General features: G+C 40.2%; 1 protein-coding gene across 5 annotated transcripts in view; it reads left to right on the forward strand.

Annotated features, from left to right (window-relative positions):
- The window catches only part of AHCYL2 (adenosylhomocysteinase like 2), a 190,901-nt gene extending 168,712 nt beyond the window's left edge, over window positions 1-22,189 (forward strand). For all 5 annotated transcript variants that reach the window (XM_019959064.2, XM_019959065.2, XM_070788147.1 and 2 more), the window contains exons 8-17: window positions 1,686-1,802; window positions 3,764-3,827; window positions 4,307-4,395; window positions 7,415-7,485; window positions 9,592-9,686; window positions 14,881-14,979; window positions 16,906-16,974; window positions 17,095-17,173; window positions 18,584-18,704; window positions 19,102-22,189. In XM_019959064.2, the coding sequence (XP_019814623.2) occupies window positions 1,686-1,802; window positions 3,764-3,827; window positions 4,307-4,395; window positions 7,415-7,485; window positions 9,592-9,686; window positions 14,881-14,979; window positions 16,906-16,974; window positions 17,095-17,173; window positions 18,584-18,704; window positions 19,102-19,108 (811 nt within the window). In that variant the 3' untranslated portion in view covers window positions 19,109-22,189. The remainder of the gene's footprint in view (window positions 1-1,685; window positions 1,803-3,763; window positions 3,828-4,306; window positions 4,396-7,414; window positions 7,486-9,591; window positions 9,687-14,880; window positions 14,980-16,905; window positions 16,975-17,094; window positions 17,174-18,583; window positions 18,705-19,101) is intronic.
- The last annotated feature ends 2,968 nt before the right edge of the window (window positions 22,190-25,157 follow it).

The following is a 25,157-nucleotide window of genomic DNA, read 5'->3' on the forward strand; positions in this document are numbered from 1 at the left end:
AGAATGCTCAAACTACCGCACAATTGCACTCATCTCACACGCTAGTAAAGTAATGCTCAAAATTCTCCAAGCCAGGCTTCAGCAGTACATGAACCATGAACTTCCAGATGTTCAAGCTGGTTTTAGAAAAGGCAGAGGAACCAGAGATCAAACTGCCAACATCCGCTGGATCATGGAAAAAGCAAGAGAGTTCCAGAAAACCACCTATTTCTGCTTTATTGACTATGCCAAAGCCTTTGACTATGTGGATCACAATAAATGGTGGAAAATTCTGAAAGAGATGGGAATACCAGACCACCTGACCTGCCTCTTGAGAAACCTATATGCAGGTCAGGAAGCAACAGTTAGAACTGGACATGGAACAACAGACTGGTTCCAAATAGGAAAAGGAGTTTGTCAAGGCTGTATATTGTCACCCTGCTTATTTAACTTATATGCAGAGTACATCATGAGGAACGCTGGACTGGAAGAAACACAAGCTGGAATCAAGATTGCCGGGAGAAATCTCAATAACCTCAGATATGCAGATGACACCACCCTTATGGCAGAAAGTGAAGAGGAACTCAAAAGCCTCTTGATGAAAGTGAAAGAGGAGAGTGAAAAAGTTGACTTAAAGCTCAACATTCAGAAAACGAAGATCATGGCATCTGGTCCCATCACTTCATGGGAAATAGATGGGGAAACAGTGGAAACAGTGTCAGACTTTATTTTTCTGGGCTCCAAAATCACTGCAGATGGTGACTGCAGCCATGAAATTAAAAGACGCTTACTCCTTGGAAGGAAAGTTATGAACAACCTAGATAGCATATTCAAAAGCAGAGACATTATTTTGCCAACAAAGATCCGTCTAGTCAAGGCTATGGTTTTTCCTGTGGTCATGTATGGATCTGAGAGTTGGACTGTGAAGAAGGCTGAGCACCAAAGAATTGATGGTTTTGAACTGTGGTGTTGGAGAAGACTCTTGAGAGAGTCCCTTGGACTGCAAGGAGATCCAACCAGTCCATTCTGAAGGAGATCAGCCCTGGGATTTCTATGGAAGGAATGATGCTAAAGCTGAAACTCCAGTACTTTGGCCACCTCATGCGAAGAGTTGACTCATTGGAAAAGACTCTGATGCTGGGAGGGATTGGGGGCAGGAGGAGAAGGGGACGACAGAGGATGAGATGGCTGGATGGCATCACTGACTTGATGGACGTGAGTCTCAGGGAACTCCGGGAGTTGGTGATAGACAGGCGTGCTGCGATTCATGGGGTCGCATAGAGTCAGACACAACTGAGCGACTGATCTGATCTGATCTGATACTGAAATTATGAAATTAAGACTATTTGAAAGTTAAAATTGTTGCTTTAGAGTAGTGGGATTAAAACAGTACTTAAAAGTTTCTCATAATTAAAAAGAGATAAAACTAATAAGCAATCTAAAGTTTTACATTTTAATCCTTAAAATTTAGAGGTGGGTTAAAGATTTTCCCCATGTGCCTTTTGATTAAGATCTTTATTTCTAAGCTGTATATAGACTCTGGAAAAAGTATTCTCTGTTTCTCTATATATACTTTATAGGATGAAACTAGTTGTGTCTCAGGCTCTCATGCCTACTCAATTAACTTATTTGTAAAATTTGATATGAAACTGATGGATTGTAATATCTCATTATTTTATGTTCTTTTTTATTTCCTTTTTCCTTAGGCTCTACCAGCTATCCAAAGCTGGGAAGCTGTGTGTTCCAGCCATGAATGTCAATGACTCAGTCACGAAACAGAAATTTGACAACCTCTACTGTTGCCGTGAATCAATTCTTGATGGGTAATGGATTATCTTTGGAGTGAACTTCAGTTGTTGAATTGAGGTTCTAAATTTTTTGGTTTTGGTTGTTTCTGGAAATGATTTGTGTAGCACCTCTAAGCTGTATACAGACTCTGAAAATGTATTCTTTGTTTCTATATATATACCTTATAGGATGAAACTAGTTGTATCTCAGACATAATATTTTATAACACATATCATACTCAATATTTTATAACCCAAAGATACCTTTGCTATCACTATTACATCATACTCAATACTCAGTATTTTATGACATAGAGTTACCATTGCTATCGCTATTGCAAGTGAATCTATTTTACTTAAAAAATCAGACCAACTCCTGTCTTTTGGTGACAGTTTTTACTTTGTCATCCTATCAAGACTGGAAGTCAGTAACTAAAGTCAGTATAAGTAAGTATCTTTGGTGATTTAGGAAAAGGTTCCTGGTATTTCTCTTCCAGGTCATGTTGTCATGACTTAAGTTACAACCATCATAACAGTTCTTTGGCCATCTGGAAAATCATGGTGAGCAAAGGGTCATTTCCCAGAGGCAAATCTGTGAGGACTACAAGTCTGAAAAAAAATCTACTTAGATATAATATACCAAAAACTGTGTTCTTCCAGAACCCAGTTGCTGTCTACACTTGTGTCCTGACATTTCTTCTTTCTTGCTAAGATGACTCAATAATTCTCTGTATGAAAGCATTAAGTTGGTTTAGAATACTGCCAAACCAAATGGTTTCCATCATATATAGGTTAATGGGAAAGTGAAGAAAGGGCCTGTGGGCCACATTACCAGACTGAACATCAGGCAGTTTGGAACACCACAGGCACTAGTGATTTCCTTGCTGGTGCTGAGCCAGTCCAGGACCATTCTAAGCCATGACTGTTGAATATGGTTGTCGCCAGCCAGACTTACCCTCATCACTCAACAGAAATTGCCTCTGCACTTAACTGATAGTTACTGAGTCTTATCGGGGTTCATGGAGTTACACTAGTTCCTAGTGAGTGGAGTTGTCAAGTCATTAAAAAGACAGATTTCTACTTTCCCTTGGGGCATTTTTAGACTCTTTTCAACAGGAGAGGTTAACCAGATAGATGAGTAGAAAGACCCACAGACATTTGTCAGAACTGTCTCAGAATGGCAGATTTTAGTTGAAAAGTTTCTTCTGCCTAGCCAGGGCTTCCTAGAGAAGGGAGATCAACCAGACCTAAAGAGAAACCAGAAACTGCTCCTACAACTTCTTCCAAGAGAGCCTGAAAACAGTAAGGACCTTTATTCTAGCCTCATAGAGACTCAGAGACAAAGAAGTAGAACATGTCTGCAAAGGACTCAGCCCAGAAAACTCACTGCTTATGCAGTCAATGTTGGCATGTTTCATGGCTCTTCTCCACCTTGTTGCCTATTACCCTACCTGAATTAATGTGGGACCTATTGGCCATTGTGATATTACTAAATATAAGACTCATTTATCAATATTATATTTTATGTATCTCATTCAATAAGCTAGAAAGTTTACATTAAGCCAGAGCTTTGTCACCTCCTAAATAAAATTACATTATTTTTATTTACTTTTTATCTTTATTTCCAAATATTATATATTCTAAATGTTATATAATAAATATATATTGCTTTTATGTTTAAAAGTTACTTTGTGGTCTATAACTTCTTCCCTTTTGCACTACTCCCAGGACAAGGGGGAAAAAAAGAAAAAACCCTCACATATAGATGGAATTGATTGGATAGCATGGAGTCAGAAAATGCATATTTTATTGAACTTTTCTTTCTAGTCATTAAATAGTTTCTTTAGAACAGAAACCAGGCTTACTTTCAACATTCAAAACAAAGACCCAAAACCAAAAAAAGAAAAAAAAAACCCACCATGAAAACAAAGGGACTCAATCTAATCTTAAGGGAGAAACTAGAGATTTTTTCTGATTGAATTTTCCTTCCCCTGTAGACTTAAAAGAACAACAGACATGATGTTTGGTGGGAAGCAGGTGGTAGTCTGTGGCTATGGAGAGGTAAGGTTTAATCTTTCAGTTATTAGGAATTTAAAATGTATTTTGCAGAAATATACTAGAACTTTTCACTTCTGTGGACATCAAACTACATTCATTTACCATTTTAAATGGGGAAAAAGTAACTTCAGAAGCCCTCTGGTTAAAGTACAATCTTTCTTTTTCCCTTTGCATTTTTGCTATTTTTTCCTTAAGTTGATTTTCTGACTGTTCCAATGCGCTGTTTGCGATGTTCTTTTAGCTTGTGTTTTGATTATAAATCGTGAGTGTGGGTGTACTTGTGCACATGCATGTGCTAAGCAGGGCTGAGGAGTTTGTTTATGAAATGCATTCATTTATTTTTTTTCCTATTTCCCCCAAGCATGAATCTATTCAGTGAAATTCCCTTTGGGGACGGAAAGGAGGGTACACTTCTCCAGAAGCTTTGAGGAGCTGTTTTCTTCATGACTTTCCTTATCATGCGTTCTTTCTCCTCTCTCCAGGTCGGGAAGGGGTGCTGTGCTGCCTTGAAAGCTATGGGCTCCATTGTGTATGTGACTGAGATCGACCCCATCTGCGCTCTTCAAGCCTGGTAAGCATACACAAGGAGATCTGCTTTTTCCTTTGCAGCACTGTCTAATGTGATCTTGTAACTGCCTCCAAAGAATGGCCTTTTAACGTAACATTTTCTCTTGGAGGGGCCTGGATCCTGAGAGGCTGGTATTAACTGTAAGCACCCGTCTTTCAAAGACCTAGGAGCTCTGCTCTGGGAGAACAGAGATCATCAGAGAAGCTAGAATTTGCAACTCCTGTGCAAGCAGTAACAGGGAACACCTTGAGTCAGAAAACAGGTAGCCCCTTCCCAGCTCCACATGCCATCCCTCTCCCTTTGAAAACAATGATCAAAAAAGAAATAGGCTGGCGTCAGATCCTTTCCAAAGTGATGCACCTAAAAGAGCACTTCTGTCACATGCCTCCCCCAGATGCGTCACCTCAGTGTGATCAGGAAGAAATGTCAGACAAACCAAGTGAAGGGTAAAATCTACTAACTCTGATTGAAGGATACACAGGAGTTGTTTGTACTGTGCTTATAATTCTTAAGCTTGAAATGATTCCAAAGTTAAAATTTAAAAAATAGTTCCTCTCATCTGTAAATTGTGTGTAATCTTATCTACCTCAATTATGAAAGTTCAGAAAATAATTATATAATTATTATGATAATGCTCCCCTGGTGGCTCAGATGGTAAAGAATCTGCCTGCAGTGTAGGAGACCCAGGTTCAATCCCTGGGTCGAGAAGATCCCCTGGAGAAGGAAATGGCTACCCACTCCAGTATTCTTACCTGGAGAATCCCATGGACAGAGGAGCCTGGTGGGCTACAGTCCATGGTGTTGCAAAGAGTTGAACATGACTGAATGACTAACACATACATTATAATAAATATATAACTATGCACAGTGTAGAGGGGCTGTCACATAGTACATGCCCACTAAGTGGTAACTTATTAAAATTGTCTCTTGCCACCCTCAACAGGATAGAAATATTGGATAAAATCTTACAGAAAAATGAAATGAACTTTTTGGCCAACTTAGTACCACTGTCCCTGAAAACAACCACACAGTCCCCGTGTCTGTAGCCTGAATAACCCACTCAGTCTTTACCATTAACCCGCCCAAGGAAGGCACCCACGATAGATGAGGCATGACATTTCCCCTGGCCTACCACTCCTCACACATGCTAGCCATCAACCCACAGTTTTCTCCAACAGAGGTGTTGACTTTGTCTAAGTCAAGGCCCAGCACACAAGGGGAACTGTCACCATTCTAGCACTTTCAGGGTTTATTAGAAAAACCTAAACATGCTTTAATACTGATTGAGATACTGATTCAAACTACCTTATAAATGTGAATTGAGCACTTATTCTATGTTAGGTACTCTGCTCTGTGGTGAGAATGAATAGGATGAGTGGAAGAATGAAACAAATTCCTGCTTTTAGAAGCACACAGACAAATAACCGCCATGCAGTGTAATAAGGGCAATGATAGAGATAAATAGCACATGCTTCTGTGGGGGCACAAAGGAGGAATATCTAACTAAAGAGCAGGAGATTTAAAAACTTCCAATTAAAAAAAAAATGACCATTAAACATAAATAAAAGATAGAGCAAGGCGGGGTAGGGTAGAAAGAGGTGTCAATAGAGCTGAGTCTTGAAACTTGTTTAAGTGACTTCTTAGTTTGAAAGTAAGTTCCAGGTACAGGGAACATTTTCAAGGGTCTCCTAGGAAGGAGAGAGCATAACGTTTATATTTAAGAAGCTGGAAGTAATCTTAATGGAGCTGCCCACATATATCAACTTAAGTCTTCCTGTCTTATCTTGATACTAAGCAATCTCACTGAAGTATTAATATTTTAAGCAGGCAAGTGACCTGATCCAGACTGCATTTCAGGAAATCACTCTGAAAAATGAATTAGATATAAACTTAGAGGCAATGAGATTGGGTCAGAGTCTACCATAGCAAGGAATAATACAATCTGAATGTCAGGCCTACATGTATAAAGAAGAGGGACTAGATTGTTGTTTAGTCACTAAGTCATTTCTGACTCTTTGTGACCTCATGGACTGCAGTGCACTAGGCTTCCCTGTCCTTCACTATCTCCTGGAGTTTGTTCAAACTCTATTGAGTCGGTATAGATTAAAGAGGTTTTAAGGAATTAAGGAAAAAGAATCAACTGAATTTGGTGACAGTTTTAACTAGAGAGAGGCAGTAGGCTAGGACATTATAGTTTGACTTTTAGAGTTGGGCGAACAGCAATGTTGTTGGTTAAGACACAAAATATAGAAGAAGAGATAGATAGGGTTGGTAGAAAACATAGAAGAGACAGATAGGCATGGTGGAGTGGGGAAGATAATAAGTTTGAGGTCTTTGTGGGACATGAGGAGGGGCTATCCAGTGGATAATTTGATCCATGGCTCTGACGCTTTGGAGAGATCTAAGCTAAAGATATCAATGTGAAAATAAGCCGCCTGTGAGGCATCATTTATATCCAAGGGGCAAGAATGGATAAATGCTGAAAAAAGAGAGGAAAAGAACACCCCACAGGGTACCAACATGTAAGGATTGACTGAGATCCAGAAGGAGCAATCAGAAAATTAAGAAAACCAAGAGAAAACAGCATCATGGACTCCAGGACAATAGAGTTTTAAGAAGGCAAATAATGTTTATGTAACAGAGGAAATCAAGTAATATTAGAGTCTCAAGAACAATTTGCTTTTGGCATCCAGGAGATCATTGATGATCTTGGGGAGAGCAGTTTCAGTGGGGCACTAGGCTCAGGTAGAATGACACTTCCTGGAAGTTGATTGGGGTTTCACAGTTAACCCTGTCTCTCTATTATCAGGAAGAATTAGGTCCCGGTGGTAGAAAGAACCTTTTATTTCTGTCCTATGTGAACTAAGGAAGCAGCTTGAATTTTTCACTGCTAAGAATAGTCCAGCCATATCAAAAAGTGACGTAGGTACCAAAGCAACTTGGGTACTAGCTTTTGAGGTTATGTGGCAGAAGGCTTCCCAGCTGCCTATTTAGGTTAACTGATCGTACTTTATTTCTACAGTATGGATGGATTTCGACTGGTGAAATTAAATGAGGTCATCCGACAAGTGGATATTGTTATTACCTGTACAGGTATGATTGTGACACAGACAGTGGGATGGCATTTGGGAACACTTGCATGGAACAAGTGAAAAATGACTGGAAATGCTCTAAACAAAACCAAACTCTGAAAGCCAGAGATAGTAGTCCACAAAACCAATCTTTCCTGTTCTTCCCACCTCTTTAGAGATCTGACCAAAAGTGTACCATTAGGTCATCCCTAGAGGAAAAGTTTCTCTCTAGCCCTTTTAACTGCTTTATATCTCTGTCCATCCTCAGCTACCTAGCAGATGGCTACCAATGGGTTTTATTTGGGAAGCCAGATCTTAAATTTGTACATTTAAAAAAATTTTTTACTTCCAAAAGTGATGTGTATTTCTTTCTAGTCCCTATAACTAAAGCAAGGCTAGAGCAAAATTTCTCATGGTTGGAGAAAGTGGGCAAGGTAGCTGTGTTAATTCCCAAAGAGGTAGGTTTTGAGTTTTAGAGAGTAATATGAGATACGGCTACTTTCCTTATACTGAGATACATACTATTATCTTTCCATTGGAATATTGCATTTCTTTTATAACTCTATTTTAAAGGAGGAAAATCAGAATATTTAAGAATAAAACTATTATTTATAGCCTAAAGGGGGTGCTGGGGGCAAAGAGGGACCATAAGAAACTGTTCTTGTTTCACATCAACCCCTCAATCTCTTTTCTTTGTAAGTAACTTTATTGACGTGTAATTCATTTACCATACATTTCTGTTTTCTAGCAAATTCATGAGGTCATACAACCATCAGAATCTAATTTTTTTTATTGAGATGTAATTTACATACCGTAAAAATCACATTTTAAAGTATATAGTTCAGTGATTTTTACTAACGTTGTACAACATCCCATTATCTAATTCCACAACATTTTTTATCATCCCCCAAAGAAGTCTTACATCATTAGCAGTCACTCCTCTTTCTACCCTCCACTTTTCCCCAGCCCTAGGCTACCATTAAATTTTCTGTCTCTATAGATTTGCCTATTCTGGGTAATTTAATATAACCATACATTATGTTTTTCTTTTATGACTGGCATTTTATACCTAGCTTAATATTTTCATCTTTCATGCATGTTGTAGCATGTATTTCATTCCTTTTGATTGCTGAATAACATTCCATTTTAAGATTATATCACATTTCAGTGATGTCCATTCTTCAGTTGATGGACACTTGGGTTGTTTTTACTTTTTGGCTGTTATGAGCAATGCTGCTGTGAACACTGTATGCAAGTTTTATGTGAACGTGTCCTTAGTTCTTTTGGATGTATACCTACAAGTGGATCATATGATAACTCTACTTGTAACATTTCAAGGAAATGCCAAACCTTCCAAAGTAACTACGTTATTTTACATCCGGCCAACAATGCATGAGTTACAGTTTCTCTACATCCTTGTCAACACTTGTTACTTTCTGATTTTTCGATTATAGCCATCCTAGTATGTGTGAAGTACTGTGTCATTGTGGTATTGATTTGCATCTTTGCATGTGCATGTCAACACATTTTTGTACATCTTCTTTTGAAAATGTTAATTCAGATCCTTTACTCATTTTTAAAATGAGTTGTCTTTGGGACTTCCCCAATGGTCCAGTGTTGAAGATTCTGTGCTCCCAATACAGGAGAGCTCCCAGCACAGGCGGTGTTTGAGCCTTGGTTGGGGAACTAAGATCCTGCATGCCGCATGGTGCAGCCAAAAACTTTCTTTAAAAAATGAGTTGTCATTTTATTTTTGAGTTGTAAGAGTTCTGTAGAAATTTTATTATTGATCTGTAAGAATTTTTATCATATATATGATTTGCAAGTATTTTGTCCCTTTGTATAGGTTGTCAGTTCGTTTTCTTATTGGTATCATTTGCAGCACATGATTTAATTTCAATGTAGTCAGTTTATTTTTTCCTTTGGTTGCTTGTGCTTTAGGTATTATTATCTAAGAAACCATTGTCTAACCCAGGTCACAAAGATTTATTCCCATGCTTTGCTTGGAGTTTTATAGTTTTAATTCTTACATTTCGGTCTCTGACCCATTTTAAGTTCAGTTTACATATAGTATGAGAAAGAGTCGAACTTCATTCCTTTTCATGTGGATATCTCTTCTGTTTTTAAGGTAATAAGAATGTGGTAACCAGAGAGCATTTAGATCGTATGAAGAATAGCTGCATTGTTTGTAACATGGGACATTCCAACACGGAGATTGATGTGGTAAGATCAAGAGACTCATCACTGGGGGCTTTTATTTTTTCCCTCTTTCCCAAGAAACATAAACTAGAAGAAGAAGCAGGGTCACCAGCCATCCTAAACATGGCTGTACTGGCAGAGCTGTTCACAGTCTGTTCACTCACTAGCCTTTTGGCCTTTGTGTATGGATTCTACAAAGCTTCTTCATCTCAACTTAATCATTTCAAATGATTGTTTTTCCACCTAAGCTTGATGCCTACTTGTACTGTAAGCCATTTCATCTTTGTGTTTAGGATTAAGAGCAAAAAAGGACATAATAAATGTGAATCAGTATGCTAGTCAGTATTTGGGGGATATTTGAATTTGCTATAAAAGTGAAACAAGTAGGTTGGTCTAAGGAAACAAGTCAAGGCAGAGAAATCTATAGGCTGGAATGAGAATATTGCTTAAGATTGACTGTGTCTATCAAATATTGTGGTTTCTTTTCTTTATCTCCCTCTTTCATGGTGCTAACTCTTCCCTTAATGTATTTTCCAAACTATAGTGTTGGATCTCCAGGTGTCACAATCAGTTCAGTAGCATGTGTTCCTCAAACCTGGAAAATCTATCACCTTGATTCTCTAGTTTTATTATAGTCATCAAAAATTTTCCAATCCAACAGAACACTTGATCCTACCAAGTTGCCCAAGTAATAGTTAACAGAAGTGCTGTTTATTAGACTTACCAAAGTATCTCTCAGTGTGATTTTGCCTCTGGTTTTACATTTTTCTGGCACTTTTCTGGAACAGCTATATTTCTGTCTGGGTAAATGGCTCAAGCAAAGCATGCTTTCATCTCCACTGAGGGCTGCTCTGATTGAGCTTCAGCGTTGCCAGGTAAGGATCAGTGGATATACTGGGAGCTTGTTGGACATCTATTTTAAATGGTTTCTCTTTTTAACTCTGTGTTCTATTCTTCTGTTATTAAAAATAGCTGGGAAAAAAACAACCTACCAGAGCCTCTTTCTACCCTTGAGGTTTTTGAGTGGCATGACTCCATTACTTTGTCTTACCATGATATTTTGCTTATAATGAGTAATTTGTTTAGTTTTTATTTTTGAGGTTTGTGGGGGATTTTTTGGTTTTGGTTTTTTTTTGTTTTTGGTTAAGTTTTACTTTTGTGTGATACTGCCCCTTTATTAAGTGGTCAAAGATATTAATATTTCTAAACTGTCCAGCCTATGATTGAATCACTTTGGAAAAGTTTACTCTATCTTCAATGGTAGTGTCACAGGGCACATAAATGAAATTTAAGGAAATAGCAAACTCAAGTAATCGTGGATTCCAGAATGTTCATTCACTCCTTAGCAAATTTGTGTTGAGTTCTTGCTCTGCTCTGTGCTTAGTACTAACTGGCTGAAGAAGTAGCAGTGGACAATATGCCTCCTTTCTTAGAGCTTGTATTCTAGTGTGGGAAACAGTGACTAAACAGACAGTTATGTCAGTCAGTGCCTAATACTGAAGTAAAACAGAAAGATGAGTGCATTGAGGATGCTGCTTAGGTAGGGCAGTCAAAGAAGGCTCTTTGAGGAGATAACATTTGCACAAAGCTTGAATGACTATTCGGAGAAGGCAATGGCACCCCACTCCAGTACTCTTGCCTGGAAAATCCCATGGATGGAGGAGCCTGGTAGGCTGTAGTCCATGGGGTCGCTAAGAGTCAGACACGACTGAGCGACTTCACTTTCACTTTTCACTTTCATGCATTGGAGAAGGAAATGGCAACCCACTCCAGTGTTCTTGCCTGGAGAATCCCAGGGATGGGGGAGCCTGGTGGGCTGCTGTCTATGGCGTCGCACAGAGTCGGACACGACTGAAGCAACTTAGCATGGCATAGCGTGAATGACTATTCAGAGAGGCTGATGAGTAAAGAACGTGAGGTAGAAACATGCTTGATGTGTTTGAGGAACAGAAAAGATGCCATTGTGGCAAGAACAGAATGGATAAGGGGATGAGGATAAGAGGCAGGCAGCAAGGAGGTAGGAGGTTATGTAGTGCTTTTAGGCCATGGCTCGGACTTTAGATTTTATTCTTTGTACTAGATAAGCCATTGGAAGGTTTTGAGCAGATGACTAATGAAATCTGACTTATGTTTTAAAAGAGTACCCTGGCTGTTACATGACAAAATACTTACGGAGCTTGAGTAGTGATAGGGATGATAGAAGACTCTTTTCAGTATTTCCAGCAACAGTAGGCAGTAGCTTGGGTTAGATGGATGGATAAACAATGGAGGTGGTTAGAAGTGATGTGAAGGTAGCAGTATATTGTGAAGAAGTGATATATTGTGTAGCAATGGGATTTGCTACATGGACTGGATGCAGAGTGTGATAAAAAGAGAGGAGAATCACTATAAGTTAACTCAGCAAAACTGCAAAGGAGAATGGTTTGGTAAATTTTTATCCAGATTTTTTAGTGACAAAAAATGTAAGGGTCTTTTTTTTGTGAAAGAATTTACAGTTAACCTAACCTTGGAACATTGACTGCTGCATTTTTAAGATGGAATCACCCATGGAAAGAGTTGGAAACCTATGTTATTTTCTGAAAAATAAGACCATGAATACTCAGGGAACCTGTGATGGAGATTGTACTCTCAGCTCCCTTTTGGCCAAGTCTTTCTTTCACATACTTCCTTTCTCTTGAAAAGAGACCTGCTTACCCATATGTGTCGCACAGACAACCTGTATGATTGTAAGCTTCACAGTTCAAGTAGCTAAACCATTATGTGCACATTCTTTGAAAATTTTTGCCAACCACAGAATTCCCACCTGAGACTTGCTACCGACTCCATGCTTCACAGGACTAGAACCACAGTTGTTCTTGGCTTTACAGTGGGATGTACCCTTTGGGAAGGGAGTGAGCATAGAGAATCTTTTTCCTTGTAGATTGCTTAGTGACTATAAATTCACAGAAAAGGCATTGGATGTCTCTAGGCGAAATTCTTGTAAAATTGCTAGCCATAGGAAATGCTTCTCTCAAGGAGTGTGAATGGCAAATACACTTCAGTAGATTATTGGAGTCGCCTGGGCAGTGCCAGGGGTCACTTAACCAAGTTTCCTTTCAAACCCCATTTGAAACCCTCAGGTCTTTTGCTTGCATCATAGCCATCCCAGTTCTGTCATAAGTCACCTCTACTAAACATGGATTATTTTATGATGTTCCTAAGAAGTTCCCTTTTCTTGATTCTACTATATCTTTTTTTTCAGGGAATACTTCCTAAAACAAGAGACTTTTATTGTGTTTTTGTTGTTTTTTTTTTTTTTTTGAGACTTTTATTGTTATTGTGTCGGCTCTTTACTTCCAGTCACAAGGATTGCTTGTCCCGTGGAAGATTAGGAATATAAAACACCAAGAACTTGAAATACTTTAAGTCCCATTATCTCAATGAAAAAGTTGCTAGTGTTACCAAGGATTATCTCTTGTCTCTACATGATTATTGTCCTCCATGGTAATATTTCTGAAAGCTAAGGAATTACTTTGTATATCCTTAACTTCCCAAAATGGCCTATTTGTTGAAATTCTTTTAAAATTCTATTTACAGTGTTTATTTATAAAATTTCTCTTTAAAATTCTAATTTTAAAGTAATGCTTGCTTAATTTAAAATTCAAGCAATATATTGATAAATATATCTTAAAGGAGTAAAAACTTTACAAAATTGAGATTATAGTATATTATTTCTACAACTAGATTTTTTCACTTAACAATAATGTATAGTTTTCTTGTTAACAAATACAGATCTACTAATATTTTTTAAGAATTACATTATATTCCATTGTATGGAATTATCCTAATTTACTTAGCCATTCCCATGTTGATATACATTTTTTGCTATTACAAATAATGTTGGGCTAAACATTCTTGGGCACTTATATTTCTGAACTTGAACAAGTATTTCTATAAGATAGAGCCCTAAAAGTGAATTTGATTGGGCAAAGTGATTTGATTAGGTAAAATAAATAATTTTGTTAGCTACTGCCAAACTGCCCTCTAGAAAAGCTGAACTAATTTATGAAACTTGACATCTCAACAGATTTTATATTTCCCATTTACCTAATAAAGAACTGGTCCAGACCATTAATAAAGTCCTAAATATACTGAATATAATTATAATTATATGTCTTTCTTTCCCACTAGATTAGTAAAGAAAAGATACAGTCTCTGTCAATAAACAGCTCATAGTCCAGTAGGGGAGTCCACAGTCTTATCTATAATAGTGTTCTTTGCTAAAATGCCTAGAATATAGTATATACTCTAGTAAATGATTGTTGTATAACTAGTGTTTCTCTTTCTTTGTCTGAAAACTACTATTTGGCAGAACTTCTCAGTGTTACCAACTTGAGCCAATGAGTCTTAGAGTACAGACTCCCTTTCTATTTTAGGCATTGCCTCTTGGAAGAAGGAAGTTGTGGTCTTAAGTCTAAACCCTGTGACTGTTATTTGATTGCTGCCGTTAATAAACTTAACATTTCTTCTCTTGTTCTCGGAATATACACTATACAGAAATGGAAGGAGGGTGAGCCACTGGGAGCTTTACTCTACCATGAAGCATTGCTCTAAAGGCTACCTCACATTTGCACCTAGGTCACAAAGCTTCTGTAACCTTAGGGTGAACCACCCTCATTGAGAAGGTGGAACCTGGGACGTTGGAACATGAGGGCAGAACCCTGAGCCCCCGCATGCTCTTTGTAGGGCATTCAGCCTTCTCTAACTAATCTCACTCAGCTTTGACCCTCCTTTTCCTGTGTCTCTTCAGCACTTACGTGTTCAGTTTGCACTGTATTAATTTGCACTGTTTGCATGCTGCTTCATAAGTATTAAAGGCATTTATCCCCTCACAAATGTATTGTTTTGTGTCCCGAAACAAAGTACAAGCTTGTTGAAGGCAGAAACCATGTCTTTGGTTTCTTTTGTATTTCCCATAGCACCTTTTACTGTGCTCAGCAGAGAGTGGGCGCACAATATATGTTGTGGAATGACATCCTGAGTGATCCCTCCCCTGGCTGGGCCTAAGATTAAATCCCCTGAAATGGAACAGTCCTAATCAACCCAGGACAGGTATTCTCCATCTGGCATGTTGGTTGCTTCTTTCAACTTGCTATTTGAAATGGCTCCCTTCAACATCTTTCCATCCAAAAAGTGGGACTTGGCACAGCTGATGATGTGCTTGCTGTATGTGTTCCAGGCAAGTCTGCGGACACCAGAACTGACGTGGGAGCGAGTGAGATCCCAAGTTGATCATGTAATATGGCCTGACGGCAAGAGGATAGTATTGTTGGCAGAGGTAAGATCTGTAGCTGGTAGAGCGATTCTCCCCTGGCAGGAGAAACTGCAGTACCCAGGTCTCCTCTCCCTCACGTTCTCTCATGCTTTCAACTCCTCTTAAGAAGAGGCTTAACTACTTTACCAAATGGATTTTATATCTAATTGTGAAAGGTCTTTTCATTCAGCAATTAAGAAAACTATTTTGGTTCCCCACTTTTCACCAATTATCCTGTCTCCATGTCACTCTGCAGGTTGAGTCAGACAATGACATTACTGTAAAAGGAATTAATGGGTAGAACCATTGACACTTTGAGTGATGCTTACAAAGAGATAATGTCATTTGTGGGATGGTTTAATCAGTAGGCACAAAGTAGATATTCCTGACTGTAACTAAGACAGTCTTAGGCAAACTCTGGGAAGGTCCTGTCTTTGCTAATAGGTTCCTTGTTTCTGAGTGTCCATTCCCCTGAGTTGAGCCAGCCAGTTATGTATTGGTCGTGTGACTGATAATTCCCTATGACTTCTTCGGGGCTTCCCTTGTGGTTCAGCTGGTAAAGAATCCACCTGCAATGCGGGAAGACCTGGGTTCGATCCCTGGGTTGGGAAGATCCCCTGGAGAAGGGAAAGGCTACCCACTCCAGTATTCTGACATGACTGAATGACTTTCACTTTCACGTTCATGACTTCTAGTTCAGCTTTCCTTTTGACTTCAATTCCACTTTTTTTTCTGGCCACACCTCATGGCGTGTGGGATCTTAGTTCCCCAACCAGGGATCAAACCTGCAACCCTTGCATTGTAAGTGTAGTCTTAACCATTGGGCCACCAGGGAAGTCTGCCTTTTCATTCCACTTAGACTTCCATGTCAGTGTTTGGCCACATTCCCTTTCTTGACAGCTTCTCTTCCCTATCCTAGATTTCTGACAGCGGTAACAATGCCCCGTTTTTACCTTGACACTTTTCCCTTCTTCAGGGAAAGATACCAAGGTTACAAGGAGAATACTAATACTTTCCTTAGTTTTGATCTTCAGTCTTATTTCTTAATTAAAGAAACAATATAAAAATGTAAAACATATGCTGTATTCACCTAAGGACCTTTAAATTTTGCAGTATTCTGCCTATTCTCTTCACCTTTTCTCACCTTCTCAAATACTTTAGGGCATCTATAACATATGTACAAGAGTACGTACAGGGAGAGGATGGGCAGATTGTTAAATATTCACTGACTGCTTTAAAGTCAGCCTACTGTCTGGTGACTTATTTCTAGTTGCCCTGAGAGGTCCCATCTAGTAATTTTGGTGACAAAAGCTAGCACCACAGTTGTTTTTGGCTACTATGATTGAGCAAAAACTGTGGTCAAGCTTCCTAGGAAATAAAGTAGTAAAGGATGGCATTGGGGTAAGGTTCTAGTCCTTCTAACTCTCTGAATCACCCACTGGAAATACATGACTGCCCTTGAATTCAGGAGAAGCAGGCTGAAGAAGAAGCACAGAAACTATCGCAGCCTCCTAAAGCAAAAAATATCTCCCATCACAACCTGGAGAGATTGCCCTTGAATTTGACCAGATCGTTGTTTAGGACATTTTTTCAAAGCAATAGCAATGCCCCAGAAGGAAGATATTCTGTAATAGAAAGTAAAAATTCAAGGGAAATATAGCCTTCCTTGGCATAAGCCTCTGTGTCAAGTGACCACCTCTATTTTTTTTCCATTCTTTTTTACATAAACCTAGAGATCTTTTATCTTGTTACCTTCATCAGATTTTCCAGAACTTTTTAACATTTCACTCAAAGGTCAACCAGTTCATTTCCATTGATTGAACAACTGCTTTTTGTCCAGCATGTTAGTTGAGAAGTGTTTGGAAAATGGCAATCATGTTCTTCTCACATTGCACCAAGTCAGAGACTCTGTCTAACCAACCCCTATGTGTATTAACCCTTGCACTCTAGGGCCGTCTGCTGAACCTAAGCTGCTCCACAGTGCCTACATTTGTGCTCTCAATCACTGCTACAACTCAGGTAAGGCCTCCAGAGTGGGAAAGCAGTGGGCTGGAGAAGGGCACTAGCCTATGAAGGTTTCACTTGAAACAAGGTAGGTTGCTGTGAGTGGCCTGTCAGCATCCATCTCTGCTTTTCTAGGCTCTAGCCTTGATAGAGCTCTACAATGCTCCCGAGGGTCGCTATAAGCAAGATGTCTACCTGTTGCCCAAGAAAATGGGTAAGCATGAGCTTTTTTATCCTCTTCCTTACCAAGTAGCTCAGAGTCAGAGACTAAGTGAAGTTGGGGGACATTATATTTCTTAGGAATAAAAAAAGGATATTTGCATCTTGTAAAGTAGGAGCTAGACTTCCTATACTCCATTCCCAGTTGATTTATCACATTTCCCAAATAGGTTGCCCTGATGAAGTCAGGACATTTTGCTGTGATTTAGTTTACCTGTCTATGAATTTTTAGGACTTTCTCAAAGTATCTATTATACAAAAAGAGAATCTCAAAGGAAAAAAAAAAAGTCTTCCCCCCAAAAGAGAGGAAAACCCTGTGGCATCTGACTTGCTCCAGTCCTGGGCTGCTGAATGGCCCCTACCAAACTTGTCTGTTCCCGCCTCCTAACTCTGACCCTGTTATTTCAGGCCAAAGGAAAGACTCTGAACAGCTTCTGTTAAGAGTTTAATTATGTGGCTGTTTCATATAAGAGAAACATTAAACTGCCTTAAATTTTTAAAGAATACTGTCACAAGCGCCTGAACTGAGAGTCTGTTTATAAACTCCCAAACCAAAAATCGGGGGAGTAAATGAGCTTCTGGTTTTGTTTTGCTTCAGCATTAGATGCACAGCAACTGTGAGCAGTCAATATATTCTCCCTTTAGTAGACACTTTGGATGAATATAAAGAAGTCTAACAGTCCATAACTGAATGTATGATGAAGTTAGGGAGACCAAACCAATACATAGGAAGTGACACAAAATTCTGAATATAACTAAAAACCCCTAAGAACTAGGGGGACTGAAAACAAAGCCAATAGTGTAGGGTGGTCCTCGCTCACTCTTTTCAGAGCTCCACAGGTGTTAGTTTTCCTGAGTGACCCAGAGTATCAAGTTTAGGGCAGAACTAACACAGGAGCTTCCTGTTTTTTAGTTCCTCCACTCTCCCATCCTTTCTTTTGCATTCTCAGGCCGATTTGCTGCTTTCATTTCTCGCTCACTTTTCTGTGGAGAAGGAAAGGTTCCAGGCTGAAATAGCTTGTAAGGAAGAAATGTTATGCTTTTGAAAAGCACTGGGCTTAAGCCCAAGCAACCATTCCTTAGAATTGGGGTCCAGTGAGCAAAAGTTGAGCTCCAAGAATTAGAAGGTGTCTTGGGACATTCTCTGGCTCAGATGGTAAAGAATCTTCCTGCAATGCAGGAGGCCCAGATTCAATCCCTGGGTTGGGAAGATCTCCTAGAGAAGGGAATGACAATCCACTCCAGAGAATCCCCTGGACAGAGGGGCCTGACGGGCTATAGTCCAAGGGGTTTCAAAGAGCCAGACACGACTGAGTGACTGACACTTTCCACTTTTTAAGGCTGGAGAGAACAGCCAGACAAGAGGCATGAATGCTTATACCGGGTCTTGTGTGATCTGTTTCAGATGAGTATGTGGCCAGCCTACACCTGCCCACCTTTGATGCCCACCTGACTGAGCTGACAGATGAACAAGCCAAGTACCTAGGGCTCAACAAGAATGGGCCCTTCAAGCCCAATTACTACAGGTACCTTGAACTCCCTAAAAATGGGGAAGCCTGGGTAATCATGAGCTTCCTGCACTGGAGTTGGTCTTGGCATCCATCACCATATTTCCATGAACTCAGAAAAATAAACCCACTTTCCCCATTGCCACCCCCAAAGGATTCTTTGAAGCCATGTCCAAACATTAAATAGTGTTCCCTTTCTTGATTTGTCATTTCATCTTCTTGATATGATGTTTATCCCTGTCTAGAGAAAATCTGACCTTTTTCATTGATATGAAAAAGCACCGCATTTATCTACCCTCACCACGCACTCCAGAAAAGGGCCTGCCTCCTCGTTACACCTTTAGGCAGTCTCTTCATGTCCCAGCATCCCCACAAGCTGATAACATCACAGTCTCATCTTTCTTTTTCCCTATAGGTATTAAGTTCCTGTAACTCAAGCCAGAAGTTTTAAGGAATACAACTCCAAGTCTTTTCTCCACTCCTATACAGGAAAGAACCCAGCAAACTGCTTCTCCAATAAGCTGCCCGCCGTGCTCACCCTCTATGTTAGGTTATTTATTTATTAAAATCTAGAATCCTGTGCCTGTCTCCTCGGCCCAGAGTGTGGTTGCTGTCCCAAGGGCTGTGAGAGCCACAGGGGACAGGCTGAGGAAGGAAAGAAATGGGGTTCCCGGTGCATCTTTTGCATCATTCCCCACTGACTCAGAATCCTCAGCACTGGTCATCGTTCTGTAGTCCAGGCTCAGGAGTTCATCTGTGGATTTCAGACTCCTTGTTTTCTGGGGTTTTCTGGAATAAATTTTTAGCAGCTGCCTTTCTTAGCTTTGGCCCTTCCCCAGGTGAGGCCTTTTGGAAGCCATTGAGTTAACACGGCCTGGGTTCCCAGCCTTGACCCTCACTATCACTGCCTTCTTTATAAAATGGCTGGGAAGGAAGGAGTGTTGTGTCTTTGGCAAACTGCACCGAGATCTCAGCTGTGCCTGTGCTTCCTGGGAGTCTCCTTCCTTACCCAGGACTCCTTTTTTTCCCCTTGAATATTTATGTCCATTTTAACACTTTCAGGTTCCAAGAGGAGTGTGCCTCTACTATTTCCTCAGCAGCTCTGATGTTTGTCAGACATTTGTTTTGCCATCTTTCTAACCCACCTAGCCTCTGCTCAGGAAATGAGGGCCAGCCCCACTGGGGCCCATAATTTTACTTCCTTGTCATTTAACTGGATAGTTTCCCAGGAGGCCCCCTCCAGATTGGCACTATCTCAGAAAAAAGGAGGTTTGTTGTGAAACACTGCTTCCAGAAACTTCCTTCAATTGCCTAAAACTCCTTCTAAAGCTGAGCAGGAAGTGGCTTACTTTCCAAGGGACCCGGGAGATCAGGGCTTCAGAAATGCAGCCCACAGCTCAGCACCCTAAAGAAGCAGAATATATTTATTTGTCTCCTGGGAAGGGCTTTGAAGCTTAACTGGCTAAGCTATACAGGGAAGACACTGTAAACTGAATCTATGTGATCACAGCTAGGTTGACTAATTTGAACCTCATCAAATATTCATCCCTTTGGCCATTGCCATTGATGAAACTGAGATCTAATGTCTCTGCAATTTGGTCTGTGGTCTTTCTTCTCTGCTGGGATATCACTTTATGTTCTGCCCTTTTCTATCTTGGGATTCTGTGTTTTGGAGGTAGTTTCTTAAGTAAACTCTGAAATTACAAAAAAAAAAAAAATGTAATATGAGCAGCCTGAAATGTTGTGTCCCACCTAAGAGCTGAATTCCTTTTGGAGACTGACCTGTTAGTCTCAAGGGTTCCATTGGGACCGGATTGGTTCCAAGAGGTAAAGTCTGGAGTGGCCCTAGGTATCTGGAATGAAATCAGTCCTTTTCCCCTCTGCCAATCCTGTTTAACACTGTTTGTTTTTCTGTTTTTTCTCTTATCCTGGTCTGCCTCAAAGTCTCAAGACTAGGGTGACTCAAGGAAACAACAGAGCACCCAGAATCACCATAACCTTCCCAACCTAATTCTGCCCTCCGATTTCTACCTTCTCTAACTTCTCCTGCTCTTCACATATACCCACAGAGCTAGTCTGGAAATGACCTTCCTTTTGGAGGTAGGAAGGTAGACCTTAGGTAAATGGCTATTTGCCTCATTAAATAGTACAGTCTCAACTCATAGAATCTGGTTCCTCAGAGGCCATATATCTTAGCAAGTACTGGAAAAATGCCATATACGTGGCTATATTTTTTCATGGAGAAGATCATAAATGTTGAAAATTCCACTAAGCCATTCAGTTCTTCCTTTTGCCTACCCAGTTCTGGCTTTTGTATTCATTAACTGGATTAATTGCAGAAGATTCAAAAGATGAGATTTGTATCTCATCTTATATCCAGAGATGATTCTATTAGGCAGATATCTGGGCCCTAACCTATTATGTTCCTAAGCCAAAAGTCATAACCTGTTGTTTCTCAGCAAAGCCTGGCAGCTGCCTGTGGAACCCACAAGCATGTGCTGATCCTGTCAGTGCATACTCCGCCTTGCCATAGTGAAGAGACCATTCCACATGAAGAAGGAGCCACACTGGGCTGCTAGGTTAGGTTGCCCATGTTGCTGCCCATGGTGAGGTGTTTGCCTGAGTTTCAGGTGACCACTCGTCCTTTCTTTCTGGGGACTCTGTGTCATGACCATTAATGAGAAGGGGGTCCAGGCCTCCTAAGTATATGGGTTCTACTTTGGTGTTGGAATTTGGTCATTATTCTTTCTGCCCAGGTAATCAGAACAAAAGTGTCTTCTTCCCTCACTTAGATGCATCCTGGGTATCTGGATGCATCTTAAGCTCTCACCTTAAATGCATTTCTAGGTATCTGGAAGCCTGGGAAAGAAGACCAATGATCTCTTTTTATGTGGCCCTGGCCTGTAAGGTCTTACCATTTTCTCTGCAATGAATTGTGCTCATTTTCAAGGATTTTTTTTTGCCTTCTTAATAGAAATATTTTCTCTTTCTCATTAAAAAAAAAAAAAAAATGGTATATGGTCTACTTTCCCTCTGCCCTCCTGGCTTCTAATCCTTCCCTCCTATATGAGCACGGCTCCCCATGGCCACGGCTCCCCATGGCCACATGCTCCTACGAAGCTTTTCTGCTGCTTGGCTTTTCTCTGAACAGATCTGAAACTGCTGCTCCTGTGGTTTTCGCCAAATTAACTTTGTCATGGTTTTAAAAAAAAAGAAATCAAAATGCATTGTTGCATTAAGCTTTTTTAATAAAGGAAAATTACAGAAAAAAATAGGCAACACCAGCAAATTATATGTGGACAAGTTCTAAACAATATATACATACATATATATATATAAATAATCATCTAGTTCTCATTGTCATCTTACTGAAAGGAAATAAAACCTCTAATGATTGCCATTTCTGAGAGGCTCTTGGAAATCTTTATGTCTAAGTGATTGTATTAGATCAGCAATAATGAATATGTAATCTCAAAAGATAAATAAAATATTCTTAAAATGGATTCTGGTACTGAGAGTATTCCTTGCTTCAGTAAACTAGGAATTCAGAGATGAGAGAGGTTTCTGGGCAACGGGCTAGAGAGCCCACTGTAGCGCAAGGATATGAAAAGCTGAAGCACTTACCAATAGGTGGCCTTAGCCTTGAGTCCCTTATCCCGTGGTGGATCAATCCAGTCATAAATGTCACCCTCCCCCCACTTCCCACCCTGTTATGTGTATAAAGAACCTGCTTTCTTGGAGCCACCCCTCTGGGGAGTTGAGACATATAGGCTTAAGGCAGAGAAATTAAATAAAGCCTGGTTCTTGGTTCCCCAGGCCTCCCCAAGAGCACAGAAAGGCAGCATCCTATGGTTTGGGCCCAAAAGACCCTGACTAGAGGGTCTGACTACTACCTCTAACCAGAGAAGAAAGGAATCTAGCAGAAGATTGTCTCTAAGTCAGGTTTTGCCTGACTAAATCATAACCAAAGGATCAGTCCAGCTATTTGTTCTTTCTCATTTTGAGAAATCGCCACTAAAGATAGCCACTTTCTTTACTTGACAACCTAAACTAGTTCTACATCCTGTATACAAGATGGTTTCTTCCCTGTTGGAATCTCACACCTCTGTGACCTCTGTATCTAAACTAAGGGCCATGGGGCTGGATAAACCATCTTGGTACTCTACTGGGAGTTGAGAAAGAACAAGCAGTTGGATTCATCCCCTTATTATGATTTAGTCAGGTAAAACCTGCCTTAGAGACAATTCTCTGCCACATTCCTTTCTTCTCCTTGGCTAGATATAGTAGTAAGGTAATTGGTAATGGCTCAAAGCTGGCCCTTTCTCAAAGCAGATGCAGCAGCCAGCAATGGAGCCTGTGAGCCAGCTATAGGGTTTGCTCCACTGCAGCAAGGTTTGACTCTTTTGTGAAAGATGGAAACTTGAGTGCCTCGGTCTGTTTTAGGTTCACAGGGTCCTTCCAGGCCACCCACTGCAGTGCAGTTTCTCTATCTTGTGGTATTGTGGAAAGAGCTTGGGGTCAGGCTGACTTGACCAACTCTACCATTTACAAGTTGTGTGGCTCAGCCAAATTATTTGACCACTCAGAGCCTCAGTTTTCTTGTTTGTCAAATGGATAATGTTTATCTCCTAAAGATTTAATGACCTGATTTCATTTTTAAAATACTGCTTAAAGACCCAGCAGACACTCAGACACCTAATTGGTATAAATACCAATTCCTTATCTCAGTCTAGGGCCCTACAGCCTCAATCGCCTTATTACAGCCACATGTGTTCTTGATGGAGCGAGGAGGGTATTCTATCCTTTTCCTACTATTTTATCCTGACTTCCCAATATCTTCAAAGCTACGTATTTTAAGATTTCCTGCAGTCTTATTTTTAAGCTTTTTCAGTACTGGGTGTTATCTATTTAATCATAAATCTGACCCTTTGGATTAAAGTGGAGTGCTTATGGGGGAAATGGGCATGTTTGGTCCTTGTAACTGTACCTATTTATACCTTTCTCTAGCCCTCTGCCAGCAGCTCACAATACCTAAGTTTTGGGACAGGGAAAGTGGTAATGTAGTTTTAAAAACAACTAGCACAGGAGCCATCTCTGCAAGATGTACACCAGCCCCTAATTAGCTCCAAGGTATATTTATGGGCACCTCTGTGATCAATGATGTTGATGGCTACCACTCCTTTGTTGACAAATAAGCTAAAAGAAATACAGTGTGTACCAATTCCGTGGCCTACAGTTTCCGTTTTAAGTTAATCTGTGGTTCCTTGTTACTTCTTCCAGTAGTTGTTTCCAGATATCTTCCTCTTTATGATAAGCTCTCAGAGTCTGGGCCTCTAATGATCAGATAGATGTCTGATCTTCACTGTCTCCCATTCGACTAGTGTGGAAAAGATACTGGAGTGAGGTCTCTCCCCATGTTGATTCTTTGTAATCTCCATAGCACCACTTTTTAAAACCCCATCTCCCAAAGTGAAGCCAGATGGAGCTCTAGGCTCAGCAAATGGCTTTACAGACAGGCCAGAGGGGACCTGACTGCTGTCCTCAATTCTATTCCCAGTTGAAGATGACTCTGCTCCCTTCACTCTCAAGATAGGTTGGAAAAGGAACAAAGACTCCAAAGGGGCCACTCCTGTCTGCCATCACTGTTGGGGATCCTGCTGATTGACTAGACTCAAAAGAATATGAAGTTCTGGGCTTGTCAATCCTAGAGCTCTGACTGCTTAGGAGGAGAGGTACAGGGAAGAGGGAAGGTAGAAAAATTAATTCTTTCATTAAGAAGCCCCAATAGGCTATGCTGTGGCAGGCCTACCACATTGAAGCAGTGATGAGCTAGGCGTGGGTTGTGAATTTTAAAGCAGAGTATGAATCTTTAAGAGCTTAACAAAATTTTACCCTGAAAAAAAAAAATTTCCAGAATCAAGTAGTTTAGGCCTTGAGCCAGAGACTTTCTTGGAAATTCATATCAATTCAATTCTGTTTAAACCAGTGGGTCTCAAGCACAGATTTTGCCCCTCAGGGGACATCTTGCAGTATCTGGAGACATTTTTGGTTGTCGCAAGTAGGGGGAGGGTCCTGCTGGCATCTTGTGAAGAGAGGCCAGGGATTGTGCTAAGCATTCTACAATGCACAGGACAGCCCCCCACAAGACATTGTTCAGTCTACAGTACAGAGGAAAGCCTGTGTTAAACACAGAAACAAGCAAACACAGATGAACAAAAGCTACTCTCAAAGAGCTTATATCCAGGTTGAGGTGGGTGGGAGGTGGGGAGAGGAAAGGAAAATTATGAGTGGGAAGAGTAAGGAGATATTGGAGACCAGGGAGAGAAAGGAACTCAGAAAGCTCCAAGGAGTGCTCTCTCTCAACTCTGCCTGGATCTGTCACTTACTAATTAGCAGAAGAAAGTGTGAAAGATAGAAATGATCCAAGAAGGGGGATAATTCCTTTCGGCCCCTTACTTTGGGGATATAGTA

This window comes from Bos indicus, chromosome 4 (genome assembly GCF_029378745.1).
Source record: "Bos indicus isolate NIAB-ARS_2022 breed Sahiwal x Tharparkar chromosome 4, NIAB-ARS_B.indTharparkar_mat_pri_1.0, whole genome shotgun sequence".
Taxonomy (NCBI): domain Eukaryota; kingdom Metazoa; phylum Chordata; class Mammalia; order Artiodactyla; family Bovidae; genus Bos; species Bos indicus.